The sequence below is a fragment of the Remersonia thermophila genome, chromosome 4 (genome assembly GCF_042764415.1).
Source record: "Remersonia thermophila strain ATCC 22073 chromosome 4, whole genome shotgun sequence".
Classification (NCBI taxonomy): domain Eukaryota; kingdom Fungi; phylum Ascomycota; class Sordariomycetes; order Sordariales; family Chaetomiaceae; genus Remersonia; species Remersonia thermophila.
Window position 1 is genome coordinate 430 of NC_092220.1, and position 14,605 is coordinate 15,034.

Here is a 14,605-nt window from a genome sequence, read left to right on the forward strand (position 1 = left end):
AAGGACTTGACAACCTGATCGAGTGGAAGTAATAATACTGTATCCAGCGACCCTGGAGGTAGACCTGTAACATTTCCGCCTAGCAAGGGTCTTGTCAGCCCTGCAAGCAAGTTACAAATAATTGTCCCGACCCTAGCGAATGCGATATAAAGCATACATAGATATATTAGGGACTTGGTTATTTTTTGTTGAGTCGCTTAACACACAGCCCGAGCGGCATTAGGCTCACCAGGCTCCAACCCCTGTCACCCCCCACCTCATACATAAGACGGCTACAGCGCAAGATGGTCAGGGATCTCACCCTCGAGCCTTCTCAGCTTCCGCTTCACGGTGCACGCAACGGCTTACACAACGGCTCACGCGCTGTCTGATTACCTTCATCCCCTAGCATGCTTATATTTTTAAGCCTGGCCCTGGGCTTCCCCTGGGTTGCTGGCTTGTCCAACACGGAGGAATGGGCCGATTTCGCAGATAATTTTTCGACCGACCTCGCACCATTGATCTCGCTTTTTGGTGAACAGGTTACCAAGCAGTTCCTGAGCGAGAGCATCAGCATAATCGATTGCATCCTCTTCGGCATGGCTCCTCTCGGCATTCTAACAGCTGTCGTCTCCGTTATCCGGCTCTACGGCAAGCCGTGGCTCAAGTCATTGGTTGGCCGCGCCCAGGAACCCTACAGCATTGCTCAGGCAGAGCTGTGTTCATCAACTAATGACGACGTGTGTGAGCTGTGGTCCAACGGCAGCATCTGTCGCGTCTTTGGTAGGCCCAAGATTCTGGAATTCATTTACTTTCCCATGATTGTGGACTATTATAATACAGCCGAGTCATTGTCGCATTTGAAGACTCCGACATGCGGCATCTATTTAGCCCGTGAGATCATGAAATCTGGCGATCAAAGGCAGTCCAGCACTATCGGATACGAGTTTCTCGAGCACAGCATAGACAATATTACCGGAAGAACAGACAACGATTTAGAGCTCAACAACCACGTTTCGAAGTTCTCTCCTTTCCCAAACCTTTCACTCAATATCAAGGCTGGAAGGCTGGGAAGCTTAGGCGGCTACCAACCTAGGAGACGGCTGTCACTTTGCGCCGCGCTCTTCGGCATCCTTCTCCAGGGAAGCTTCTTCGTCTACGCAACATGGGCCAGCTTCTATAACCCAAGCTTCTACGCAGAGGATGACACACCACAGATGTGGTATTTTGTTCTGGCAATGACCGGCACCGTGCTTCTGGTCTGCGGAATGAGCTTCTGCGCGCTCCTCATAGAGAAACGCTCGATCAAACGGCATTTTTCACCTCCTACAAACTCCCCAAATGGACCACCGCGCATTCATTGGCTTCAGCGCGGCAACCAGCGTGTCGCCGACCAACAGTTTGGCTGCTTTGCTTATTCCCAAGAAGCCAAGAGGTATACAACCTCCTTTCTAGCCCCCGTCACAGACGAGTACGATATCAAAGTCCTCGGAGTCCCCTCGTCCATCGCCCACAAGATAGCTCTTGTGTGCACCCTGGCTGGCTTTAGCTGCCAGTTCGTCGGCTTGCGCGGCTTGCACGGGTCCATCACGCTCTACCAACTGGCATGCACCTTGGTCATGGCAGTTATCCGCGCATCACTGCGTGGTAGGCGTGTTCCTCCGGAAGACAATCGCATTACAGGGATGGACTCGAGCGTGTGTTGTGAGCTCGATTGGCAAGCTCTGGATATTGTTTGCAGTGAACTGGGTCTTCAAGGTGAGCAAAAAAAGTCTCAACGCAAATTGTCCGATTCTCCGACTTACACCAGGCGTGGATTGTTCAAGATGATTCCGGTCCGGATTCCTTGAACGGGAAAAGCAACCACCAACCCGAGTGGGGCTTGGTCAACATGTTCGATATAGACACCGGCCTCGAGAAATCAGCGAGCTCACAACACGCCAAACGAGCCATCAATGGGCATTGGAGACAAATCAGCATCATCACAGCCCCAGGGAAACTCGGCTGTGGTATCGTTGGTTTCGTCCCAACCTCAAATGTCCTCGGCGAAGAGGCCCTCCAAGTGCGATGCATTGCAGGGGCTGTATCATTCCTGCAAGCCATAGAAGGTGAAGGAAAAGGCCGCCAGTCGATGTACACAGGGCCGATTGCCACTAATGACTTGGATGTTGGCTTTCAGCTCCCGGGTGACTTGGAGTATAATCCTGCCGTTCGCGCAATGCATATCAGGGCTCGCCTAGCCCATCTCACCGGCGGCATCACTCTGCCTGCCGAGTTGAAGTGGGACCCAGAGCTGGAGGATGTAGCCTCCAGACTGCAGAGCGCTTTGCAGAACGCTGCCGCCTATATCCTTCGGGAGGTTTCCCTTGAAGACAGGAGTTGGCGCAAGGCCAGAGTTCTGATCTGGTCTGTTCCATGCGCGTTCTCTTCCAAGTATATTTTCCCGCTTCATTTTGCTATCCACCGCAAGCGAGAGAGTTGGTTCATCAGCGAGGATCAACTCGTTGCAGTCATGAGTCTGTGGCGATATACCTGCGATTGGCCCGTGCCCTTCGACCTCGCTCGGGGTCGGTCCAGCACCACCACGTTCGCGTTCCATAAAATCTTCCAGGTGGTGGAAGACCAGGAGACCACAGCTTCAGCTATTCGGCTCTGGGTTGGATCTGACTGCTCGCTGTCGCGAAGCTACTTCAAGTTGCAGCCGCATCAATCGAGGCGCAAGGTGCCGTATAGGCTCTCCACCGCATGCTTCAGTCATCAATCGCCATGGTGGCCGCAGGCTCGCTGGGAACCATACCAGGGCGATGACAGCGGAGAGAGGACGCCACCCGACTGCCAGGAGGTCCCAGTTTTGGGTATTCCTTCAGGCCCGACAACCCTTCTCGCGATGATGGCCCAAGACATTTTTGCAAGTTTCATGTACGCGGTGGCAAGCATCGTGGGCCATTTTGGCGATTTTGAAGCCCGTCAGGTTCAAAGCTTGCCCACAGAAACGATACTGCGCAGCAACGCCACTTCAAATCTTGTCGGCAACATCCATATTGATGCGCTCGTCAGGATTCTGTGCCAGTCAGGGCTCGCGACCGAGGAGATAGCTTTGATGACGATAGTACCTGCGTTATTTCATCAAGGCAAGCTTCCCTCCATTGACGCTGCTGTCGCCAAGTTGGTTCAAGAAGCCCGCAAGATGCGCAACGACGGAAACTTCAAACTCGCAGAGTCCTTGCTGAAACGCTTGCTCCGGTCTTGCCCGTCCAAGCACCATTCGGTTGTCGCGAAAGCCCTCGGAGAGCTCTATCGGGCAGCAACAAGGTCGCCCACCGCGTCGGACCGCGAGTTCGGCTTTCGGGGTATGGCGTCCCTGCGAAATCCCGACGCCCTCATCCCATTGGGCCAAGAACGGCTTTCCCAAGACGCGCAGACCACGTTCGCGAGTTACAGTAACCTGGCCGACTTCCTGAAGCGCAGGCCACGGAGGAGTCGCAAGGGTCGGGAAGTGCTAGACCTTACCGTCGATGTTGTTGACAGCCTCCGTGAGCAAATTGTGTCGCCCAGGACTTTTGATGCGCAAGCGGAGATTCTGATTCTAATGGAAAAATATGACCTCTCTCGTGCCAATAGTTCTGCCATTCAGGAGTTGCTGCTCGTGGCAATCTCGCTTGGCTACGTCGAGGTTATCGAAGAACTCCGCGACACCAATCACCACCTTATCACCGAGCTCGTGGTATTGGAGGATACGCTTCAGAGGCCAAAACAGGAATCTATGTTTGAGTTCATCTTTCGGCATCTCAATGTGGAGGAAACCTGGGGGGAAACCGGGCAGCCCCCCCAGCAAAGCCTCAATACAGCTCCCCAGCCAGGCCTCACAATTGGGTTTTTGGCTCTCATTTGGGCCGCCAAACAACTGGAGGAAGACGGATCCGTGACAAGCAAAGCAGAAGAGATTCTGAGGGCAATATTGGACTGGGTGTACTCGATTCACAATCCTACCGATCAGCACGGAAACACGCCCCTGATGTGGGCAATCGACTCGGGCAATCTGACCGCCGTCGAGATCCTCCTCGACTTCGGTGTTGACCTTCAAGACGGAGAACCCCGGTGCGAGACGCTGCTGTCCAGAGCCGTATCGAAGGGCTACCTTCAAGTCGGGTTGAGACTAGTTGAAGAATACGAACGGCGCGGTCGGCCCATCCCCGAAGACGGCCTCCCTGTTGCTCTTTCCCTCGTCCTCAGACTGCAGAGGCATTCGCTCATCAAGCCCCTGCTTCTGAAGGATACAAACGCAGCAATGGAGGATCCCCAAGGCATTACGTCTGATGAGCCCGTACGCGCCATCTCGGCCGATCCAGAACTTGTTGCCGTGATCATCAAGCACGGTGAACCGGTGCCCAGAGATGTCCTCCCCATCCTCCTACAGACAGCCATCGACTTCCTGGAACCAGAATGGATACGAAGGCTCCATGATTTGCACGGAGAAGCGGTGCTTCGCTGGTGCTACGAGACGCGAATCATTCTCTCATTGCTCAAACTCCCATCTAGCGACGAAGAGAGTCTCCCACCGGCTCATCCTGGACCACAGGACCGCATCCTGCCCGTCATCGAGGCACTGCTCGATATCGGCGTAGATGTCACCATGCAAAACGCACTGAACAATGCTCTGGCCGTGCAAAGTCGGGTGCACTTGTTCGCTGCTCTTCTCAGGGGCCGTGGCATCTCACCAGAATACCTGAACAACCACTCTGACACGGTTCATGGCACATTGTTTTGGTCACTGCTAAACGACCGGTCCTGGACCGGTACCACAGAATTGCGCCGGCAATATATGGACGCGCTACTCAAAGCTGGATGCGATCCTGATGAGGTCCTCGACGTGAAGCATTGGAGAGCTACGCCTCTGCAGACCACCTGCGTTATGTTCGATCCCGGTTACACAAATTCCGACGGAACTTTCTCTCCGGATCACTCTATAGAAGACCTCTCGTTGGATCTTCTCCGTGCCGGCGCTGCAGGGTCCGTTACTGCTTCCATGATGCTGCGCAGCCACCTTGTGCAAGACAACTGGGCGGTGCGGCCCCAACCCCCACAGCCGCTGATCCAGAGCACCCCGCTTGAGTTGGCGTGCCTGACAGGCAAAGCGAAAGTTGTCGATGCCTTGTTGGACATCAAGGTAGACGCCAACACCTATTACAACCGCTACGGCGAGTTTGGTCTCCCGTTGCACGCCGCCTGTCTGTGGTTCGGACAGCGGCGCGACGACGAGAGACGCGACGTCGGTATTATTCGAGCTCTGCTCTATGCCGGAGCCAATGTTCATACCCTCTCGGGCCCCTGCGGTTCGGCGCTGATTGCAGCGACGTTTTCCCTGCTTCCGGAGGTGGTTAAAATCCTGCGGCAAGCTGGGGCTCGGCCATGTGAGACTATCCAAGCGCAGCACGGTCGGCGTGATGACGATGGCTGGCAATTCCGGGGTCTGTGGAAAACAGCGTGGGCAGCGCTTGAACCATCCAGTAAGATGGAGGAGTTGACGAGCTGCTTACGGAAGACGTTCGCAAGGTTCCAGACGAACGACATTGAATTTTATCCGTATCGCGATGTCGATGATGAGCAGGAGAGGAGAATGCGGATCAGGGAAATCTTCATGAAGTGTTGCTCGTCCTGTCGACAGCAAGGACAAGAGCAAGAGGAATCCAGTCGCGGAGAGAATCCCTTTCGAGGCGCTTCCCAGTAACCGCACCCAGAGCCTCACAACCCTAGGTCAATGGCTCCAACAGCCAGTGGTCATTGGAAAATATTAGCAATAGCAGTTGTCTCCGTCGACTTCACTACAATACACACAGCACAAAATATGGTATGCAGAGAATACTAGAGCCTCCTGTGACGTTAGTTTGGCTTTTCGCCCTAAGAAGTGCATATCGAAGCGTGGAACTCACGCGCGAACAATGTGCAACCCCGTTAAGGCGTCACGCATTTAAATAAAATAGCCCACCCGGCGTCCACAAAGTAGTAATTGAACCGACCCAGCAGGTTACGATGTAACCATAGGGTGGATACTGGTAGAGAAACAAAATTCTCTCCATTCACTCCAAAATCAAGCAGGTGAAACAAGCCTTTTCTCTCTATTTTGTACTCGTGGGCAGCTGAGCCATGTACCAGTACTCGCTTGTGATTACCTGAAGAATGACATGCGGCTTGCCCAACCTGTCTGAAGCAAGGACAAATGGAACAGAAATGTCTTACACAGCCCCAATCCCAACCCGGTGTTGACCCACGTTGCAGAAAGCATGAAGGATTAAGATCAAATGACAAGGGAGTCGTTGAATCGCCTTGCAAACCCTTGACAGGCTATGTCCAATACGGCAGTGTTGCAGTAGCAGGTATATATGGTGCACTAGCTGATGGCAGCATCAGCGGATCCGTTTTTGCTGTCACAGTTATGAGCCCGGTGCCTTCCTGCTACGCAGAAAGAGAACCTCCCCTTCTAGTTGTAAGCCCGGTCCTCTTCTGTTTACGCAGCGGTATGTTGATAGTGCTACCTGCACTGTAAAAGTCACATACAATGAGAAGGCTCTGAGTTCGAAACCTGTGTTTGCACCCCTGACACAAAGGACGTTTTTAGGGTGGCGTCTGATAAATAAACACCCGGGCACCCCTCGGGGGTGCGATGGAGGATAGAGATGAAATTTCCTCTAACTCCAAGTCAGGATAAATAAGTGCACCAGGGAACTCAGACCTCGACTAATCGCCTCGGTCTGGGGGGTGTGTTGCAGTAGCAGGTATATATGGTGCACTAGCTGATGGCAGCATCAGCGGATCCGTTTTTGCTGTCACAGGCAGCTAGTTCTGTGAGGGTGCCAACTTTCACCCACGTGAAATGCACAGAAGAACGGTGAAGGGAACCCAGGCTATGTAGGATTCCATAATTATTAGACGATATTGGGAATACAGTCTACCCCCCGCCCCCCTCCCCCCCTAATACGAGTGTCCGCTTTTTGAACATTAAACCGAGGTTATCCTTACACCCAGAGATCCCACGCCTTCCGAATCACGTAAGCCCGTCTCCAACAGGCTGTCAAATCATGGAGGTACAGCCTGGGACAGGTGGTGACTGGTCTCCCTGACACCTGACAGCAGGGGCTGTACCCAAAATAGAGGGTGAGCCATCAGGGCTTGTATGTATTACTAGGCAGGGTTTTAATTGTTAAGACCAGGTATCGTTATATGCCTCTTTTCCTATAGAACACAAGCGGAAGTCACGGATTGGAACGTCATGTAAAAAATATCGTTATATCTCAGCTCCTTATGGGCCAGGTTGACGGTATTATAAAGATAGAACCCTCCCAGGGCGTGATCACTCCCGGTTGTGTGTGTCCGTTAGTTAGTCGGCTTTCTCCACCATTCGATACCACAGGTGTGACAGCAAAAACGGATCCGCTGATGCTGCCATCAGCTAGTGCACCATATATACCTGCTACTGCAACACACCCCCCAGACCGAGGCGAGTAGTCGAGGTCTGAGTCCCCTGGTGCACTTATTTATCCCTGACTTGGAGTTAGAGGAAATTTCATCTCTATCCTCCATCGCACCCCCCAGGGGTGCCCGGGTGTTTTATTTATCAGACGCCACCCTAAAAACGTCCTTTTCTGGCTGTCAGGGGTGCAAACACAGGTTTCGAACTCAGAGCCTTCTCATTGTATGTGACTTTTTACAGTGCAGGTAGCACTAGTTATCAACATACCGCTGCGTAAACAGAAGAGGACCGGGCTCATAACTGTGACAGCAAAAACGGATCCGCTGATGCTGCCATCAGCTAGTGCACCATATATACCTGCTACTGCAACAACAGGCGTGTTTCCCGTGAAGTCGACAATGTCTACCATCCCGCTGCTCATTTGCGCAGCCCTAGCCACATCTGGGCTTGCTGCTCCTTCTTCCGGTGGCAAACATCATTATGACGGCTTGGTCAAGCCCGTCAAGCGGCTATCTCTTGGCCCCCGCCCGTTTTGGCTTGTGGACGACATGGATGATGGGCCTCTCAAGAAGAAACTCGCCTCTTGCGCCGACATGGAGATGAAGCCGAGCGCTTGGAGCATCTCCCATCGTGGCGGCGGGACCTTGCAGTTTCCTGAGCATACATATGAGTCAATCATGGCCGGCGTGAGCATCACCCATCGTTCTCATCCGGATTGAAATCACTGCTAACCGGCCACTAGACGCGTATGGGGGCCGGCATCCAGGAATGTGATGTTACCTTCACCAAAGACAGACAGTTGGTCTGCCGCCACGCCCAGTGTGATCTTCACTCCACCACCAACGTCGTTGCTATCCCGGAGCTCAATGCCAAATGCACCGTCCCATTTAGGCCCGCCGCCAACGGATCTGAGGCCACCGCGAAGTGTTGCACGTCGGACTTTACTCTCACCGAGATTAAGAGGCTCTGTGCCAAGATGGACGCTTACAACCCGAACGCATCTACACCAGAGGAGTATCTCGGTGGAACACCCGCGTACCAGACCGATCTCTACGCCAAGACGTGCAGCCCGGTGCTCACACTCCGGGAATTCATCAGGCTCGTCGACAACCTGGGGTTAAAGTTCACTCCAGAGCTAAAAACTCCCGAAGTGCCCATGCCGTTCCCTCCCGGAAGCGATTACACCCAGAAGAAGTTTGCGCAGCAGATGATCGACGAGTTCAAGGAAGCCGGCGTCAAGCCGGAGCGTGTGTTTCCGCAGTCCTTCCTCTACGAGGATATCCTCTACTGGCTGAAGGCCGAGCCTCGATGGGGGAAGCAGGCGGTCCTGCTGGATGAGAGCGGAGATGCCCCTGGCGCGATGCCGCAGGCGATCGCGAATCTCCAGAAGTACGCAAAGGCGGGGGTCAAGATCATTGCGCCGCCTCTCCCCTATCTGGTCACTGTTAAGAATGGCAAGATTGTGCCCAGTGAATACGCCATTGCAGCCAAGAAGGCTGACCTCAAGATCATCACTTGGACGTTGGAGCGCAGTGGGTGGATAGGGGACGGTTCTGGAGGCGGTTATTACTACACCAGCGTTGCCAACCTCACCAACAACGAGGGAGACGTGTACAACCTGCTTCATGTGCTGGCCCAGGATGTCGGTGTCATCGGGGTCTTCTCTGACTGGAGCGCGACTGTGACATACTATGCAAACTGCTTTGGGCTCTTTTAAGACCCTTCATGCATGGGCAAACCATCTTAGAAAGATACCCGGGAGCCTTGGTAGTCTAGTACTATTGAATTGGCAATACAAAACCTCACTGATGATAAGATTAATGGCAATGTTGGAGGCACTAATCAAGAGGCTGGTTCCCGGTGTCACGGAACCTAGGTAACGTCCAAGGTTCGTGGATTTGAGAGCGGAAACGTCAGTGCAGCTGACAGCGTGGTACGATACGTCCCGTCTCTTGTACATTATACTACCTAAGGTACCTAATTAGAAAGCCTGTTAGATATTAGGTGTGATGTGGGAGAAGGAGACCGTACCAATTAGCCGGCGGATATAACTGACATTTTTCAGTCAAGGCCCTGGGCGCTGAGCTTGGAGCCGCGCGGGGAAAACAGAGAACCATGCGCTGCGGACACCTGGCAATTTTGAGGACCATGGGATGATATAATGATAATCAGGGTGTTTTTTCGGGCCCTCTGAAGGTCAGCAACAATAATGGTTCGTGACAACACCGCTACAGCCATGGCGCTAATGTGGCTGCTTCGTCGGCTCTCAGCAAGTCTGCCAGTCGTGGCATTGTTTCTCTTTGTTCTTGACGCAGCTGCTCGGGCCATCCCCGGGCCCCATTGTCCAAACAAACCTGGTGGAAGACTCGAAGCTGGCGGCTCCTTGATCTGTCATGTTCCGGGAAGGATCGGTGTCGTTCCAGACGCCCCCGATAATGCAATGACCTGGAGCTTTAGCCCAAGCTGCGTTCAACAAACCCCCAAAAATACCAATTCCACTAGAATTGATTGTCTTTTCACTTCAACCGAGTTCCGCAACGGTCACGGCACGAGCCTGGTCACCTCAACCACTATCGCGTCCAACCTCATTGGAATGGACGCCTTTGTCGACAAACCAAATCCTCCCGTAGCAGTGCGGCGGGAACTTTCCGGTCCTGCTTACGAAGTGCGTCCCGTCCCGGGAAAAGGCCAAGGAGTCGTGGCTACACGTCGGATTCGAGCTGGGGAGATCATTATGGTGGACGTTCCCGCGGTACTAATCCAAATCGCGTTCCTCGCCGACACCAAACCACACCACCGACGGCGTTTGCTCAAGAAAGCGATAAATCAGCTGCCCGAAGAGACACGCAACAAGGTGTACCAGCTTCACCGCGGTTCGGCAAAGTACGAGATTGACGCTATCTTGGGGCCTAATTCGAACACCGTGATGCTGGCAGATAGCGAGGTTCACGTAGGGGTGTTCCCTGAAGTTGCGGTATATAGAGACGATCCATGGTTACGCTTGAAAAGTATTGGGCTAATGCATTCGGACAGAGGATCAATCACTCGTGTCGTCCGAAGTGAGTTTCAAAAAAATATGCCGGCGTCGCATCCAGCACTATATCACTCCAAGAGATCTGACTCTGGACAGCGCGTTTTACAGATTCTCCGAGCGAAGGTTGACGATGGAAATCGTCGCGCACCGTGAAATCAAGCCCGGCGAAGAAATCCTTATCAGCTGTAAGTTTGCGTGTTCAGCACGCTGATGACATAATCAGGGGTGGATACTGACTCCAACCGTCTGTCCTTTCAAGATGTTCCTCTCGAGACGCCTGCTGAGCAAAGGAGGCGATACCTGAAAGACAATTGGGAGTTTGAATGCACTTGTTCGCTGTGCCGTGGGCCAGTGGACGATCTTGAGGACTCTGAGAGCTGGAGGCGCAAGACCAAGAGTCTGAAGGAGACTATTGCCGACGCCAAGAGCAGTGGTTACTATAAAGACGCCATCGTGATGACTGAAGAGCTTCTCCTATTCTCAGAATGGGACAAAGTCCCCCCGTTTATGCCCGACTACCACGACACCCTAGCCCACCTCAATTATTTGGACGGGAACATGGCCAATGCGACCAGGTATGCCAGAATGGCCATGGACGGCTGGGTCAAGCTTGGGAGTGTGGATGACGTTGATTTGGAAAACGCCAGGGTGTTCTTAGAGCACTTGGCTCGTTTGAATACGGCAGCAACGTGATCAGAGCACACAATACAAAACATTGTGGATCTTGAATCCGAGAGCACACCCTGGAGCGGGACTCTGTAACAATTAACTGCGTATATTAATTCTGCGCTGATGGGATGCGATCTGGAGTCTATCCTGTTCATCAAGACCGTCCGGCTGCTGTCCCGACATGACTACTCGCACCCTAGGAATGAATCGGCTTCCCTTCCAAGCATCCTTAGGTAGAGCTTTCTCAATGATCATTGCAAAGTTGGAAGGAATGTGCTAGGTTTTCCACGTTTCTCATTGTCTGCCGGGTTCACAAGGCCGGTGTTATAAAGCCCTGTGCCAGTTGTGTCTCCGAAAGGGGTGACATAAAAAGAGCAGGGCTCAGGAGCTTGTCGAACTCATCGTCCCAGTCCAGGCCCAAACCAGTGTTGAAGTCGGAAGGCTCTGCGGGGACATGATTTAAAGCAGTAACGTAAGGGTTCCCTGTGTCCATCGAAAAACTTTGGCTTCCAAACGGGACCGACCGCTGGTTGGTTGCAGAAGCGGGAGAGGTGGTGCCAGATGCGAGGTCGGGCGTGGATTGGAACTCGGATCCAGTCGCGGAATCTGTGGGCTGCGAATGAACCGGCGTAGCAGCGGGCTCACTTCCTGGAGCGCGGCGTTCGTGTTGCCGGGGACCATACTCGCTCAGGGGCATCTGCGACTGTTTGTAGAGATCCAGGAGTTTCGGTTGCAGCTCCAGGACCATTTGGGCGATCCGCGGCCGCAATCGTTCCTCCACGTCGCTAAAGTGGTCGCGAAACAAGACCTCGAGCTCGCGTCGAACAAGCGTCGGCATCTCTCGACGGACGAAGGTGACATAGTCTTCAAACTCCTCAGAACCGGCAAATCCAGGAGTTTCACTGTTGTCAGAATCATCGTAGTCTAAAACCCCGCGTCAGTAGCTCGCCGAGGGGTCGCGGTTTGATCAACCTACATGGAGCGGGAATGATGCTGTGGTCGTCATCAGGGAACAAGATCATGTAAATCTCTCGCCACTTGTCCTCGTCATTCATTTCCGCGTGGGTCTTTTTACGGCTTCGCAGCTTCTTTTCTTGGTCCTTGGTGAAACCATCCTGGAGGGTTTGCTTTTCTTGCTTCTGGCAGGGTGGATCTTGCTGGATATGTCCCTGAAGCTCGCCGTCCGATTTGAAGACTAGCCAGCACCGAGGACACTGAATCGGCAGCTGATGGCGCCGATAAAGGTGAGTTCTGGGATGCGCATGTTAGCCACATCACGAAGCGCCCCATGCCGATGGAGTTGTTGTACTTCACTCGATGGACTTCATCCCATCCCGGTCCGGGACAGGACGTCCAGTTGCGATATTTCTTCGGATTCCGCTTAAAGTATGGACAGGCGAACTTCTTGTTGCCACCTGTCCTAGAAAGTCCCGGCTTAACCCCAGTGTTCTTTATCTTTTTCCGCCTCCCATCCCCGTCTGTCTCTTCGACTGGTCCCGGAACGCGCCTGTTCACATCGTGATCCGGCTCGGCAGTTCTCTTTGCCCCTTTGCCCGCTTGGGCTTGACCCGAAGCTTCCCTCAGCGTCGATTCTGCAGACGACGACTCATGTCGTTCGAAATTGTGCGAGCTGATAGTGGCATGGTCTGAAATGGAAGATGCCGGAGGGCTCGAAAAGGATGTCATTGCCATGCCCTCAGGCAATGGAATCCCGGGCTGTCTCAATGTATTGAACGATGACCCGAGTGGAGAGATGGGAGCCGCTGGGATGGGGATATAATAGGCATAGGTAGGCGGTTGAATCTCTGTGTTCATGCATTCGGCGATCGGCCGCGCAGTGCTTCCGCTAGGAATGATCTCTTCGCCTTGCTCGACCAAACGTGCGGCTGGGAGGTCAGGTTCCGCCATTCTTGGGGGTGCTCCTGGAGATGCTGCAGCTGGGCCACTAAGCAATCTGCGCCCTTCTGCCCCCCTCCAAACTCCGCCGCCGACCCTCTGTGTCTCTTCCCAGAGAGGATGAACAACTGATTCATGACTGTAAACAGACGTCGGCTGAAATGAAGGTGTTTCTATCGGTCGGGGCGGTTCATTGAACGCTGGACACGGTGCCATGATAGGACAAGGCAGAGGCGGAGGAGGCGGCGGCGGAGGGGGGACCAGAGCGGCAGCCACAGCTTGCCCGGCGGTTTCTGGAATCTCTGAATCGTCTTCTTGAAGTTCTTTATGTCTTTTCCTGCGGAGCTTTCTCCTCAAAACGGAAGAGGGAAATGAGGTATGGGTCGGAGCGGGCTGCGGCAAGGCAGAGCATGGGGCCGTGGTATCTGCTTCTTTGGGAGTTCGTTCGGATCTGCTGGCCAATAGAGAGACCATCGACATAGAGGATAGACTGCACTTTTTTATCCTGGCGGCCCTCATCGCCGGCTCCTCTGTGTCGGACTTTCCCAGCATCTCTTGAGCTACAGAGGGCTCGCGGTTAAACTGTGCGTTCCCATGTTCCTCCTCTTCTTTGACTTCTTCGTCGTTGGAATGGCTGGATTCCTCAACATTGAGGACTTGGGCTCTCTCCTTAACTCGCCCATCGGCTTTTCTGGAACTCTCAGACGCCTTCGCCAGGGCCAACTTTGAATCTAGGGACGCGCAAAAGCTCTTCATGATGCAGTCGATCACTGTTGGATGACCGACGTCGAAGTCGTCGCCGCTTTCGACCACTGTGTCCTGGTCAGAGCCGTAGCTCGGGCTATCATCAGAGGGTATTTCAGAATCCATGTTGCGGTCATGGCTAGAGGCCAGCCCCATGTCTTGAAAACGGTCATCGGAAGAACTCTGCGATTTGCTTCTCTCGATCGCCGGGAGATCGTGCAGCGATAAGCATGACAGATCATTGGCTAGAGAACCCATCCTCGACAAGCTGGAGCCGACATGAGCGTCCAGTAGGGCAGATGATGCTGCTGTTGATGATGATGGAGACTTCAAGTCCTCCAATGGCTGTTCTGGACCCTGCTCCATTGTCGACGAAGCAGGCCAGACCCCTTGGTGCCCAGCGGCCGAACGGAAAGGATAACGATGCCTCGAGAATGCTGCAAGCCGATCTTTAAAAGAATTGGCTCTAAGAGAGAATATCCCATATCAGAGAGGAGGGTTCGCCTGATCTGGCCGAGGAAGTCGATGTCACTGATCGCACCGTCTTGCTGTAGATGCCTGCTCGAGGGGGGGTGACCTGGGCCATTGTTGCCTGGTGCCAATCCGTGGTCACGTGATTGCCTTTCACACCCTAAAGTCGCGTATGGCTTGGGCTCCTGCCATCGGCCTGTAATTTGACTCATCAAGCATGGTGCAACTGAATGCGGTGCGCCAATGATTGCCGATGTTACGCAAACGCCCTTGAATGGACAGAAAGGTTGGAACAGAAGGGTGCTTAAAAACACTTTGGCAACCTCCCCTTACTCTGCAACCCT

The 14,605-nt window shown here is 53.5% G+C and overlaps 4 protein-coding genes across 4 annotated transcripts; 3 read left to right on the top strand and 1 right to left on the bottom strand.

Annotated features, from left to right (window-relative positions):
• Positions 1–389: 389 nt before the first annotated feature.
• Positions 390–5,707, top strand: VTJ83DRAFT_4114 (uncharacterized protein; the record flags this gene model as incomplete). Its single annotated transcript, XM_071010568.1, has 2 exons — positions 390–1,737; positions 1,806–5,707. 2 exons carry the CDS (start codon positions 390–392, stop codon positions 5,705–5,707), a joined length of 5,250 nt encoding a protein of 1,749 aa, XP_070865564.1.
• Positions 5,708–8,124: 2,417 nt separating this feature from the next.
• Positions 8,125–9,164, top strand: VTJ83DRAFT_4115 (uncharacterized protein; the record flags this gene model as incomplete). Its single annotated transcript, XM_071010569.1, has 2 exons — positions 8,125–8,133; positions 8,190–9,164. 2 exons carry the CDS (start codon positions 8,125–8,127, stop codon positions 9,162–9,164), a joined length of 984 nt encoding a protein of 327 aa, XP_070865565.1.
• A 723-nt stretch (positions 9,165–9,887) lies between these two features.
• VTJ83DRAFT_4116 (uncharacterized protein) lies at positions 9,888–11,174 on the top strand (the record flags this gene model as incomplete). Its single annotated transcript, XM_071010570.1, has 3 exons — positions 9,888–10,620; positions 10,652–10,666; positions 10,741–11,174. The coding sequence occupies 3 exons, from the start codon at positions 9,888–9,890 to the stop codon at positions 11,172–11,174; spliced, it is 1,182 nt and encodes a 393-aa protein (XP_070865566.1).
• A 286-nt stretch (positions 11,175–11,460) lies between these two features.
• Positions 11,461–14,156, bottom strand: VTJ83DRAFT_4117 (uncharacterized protein; the record flags this gene model as incomplete). Its single annotated transcript, XM_071010571.1, has 3 exons — positions 11,461–12,074; positions 12,127–12,401; positions 12,460–14,156. The coding sequence occupies 3 exons, from the start codon at positions 14,154–14,156 to the stop codon at positions 11,461–11,463; spliced, it is 2,586 nt and encodes an 861-aa protein (XP_070865567.1).
• Positions 14,157–14,605: the final 449 nt, after the last annotated feature.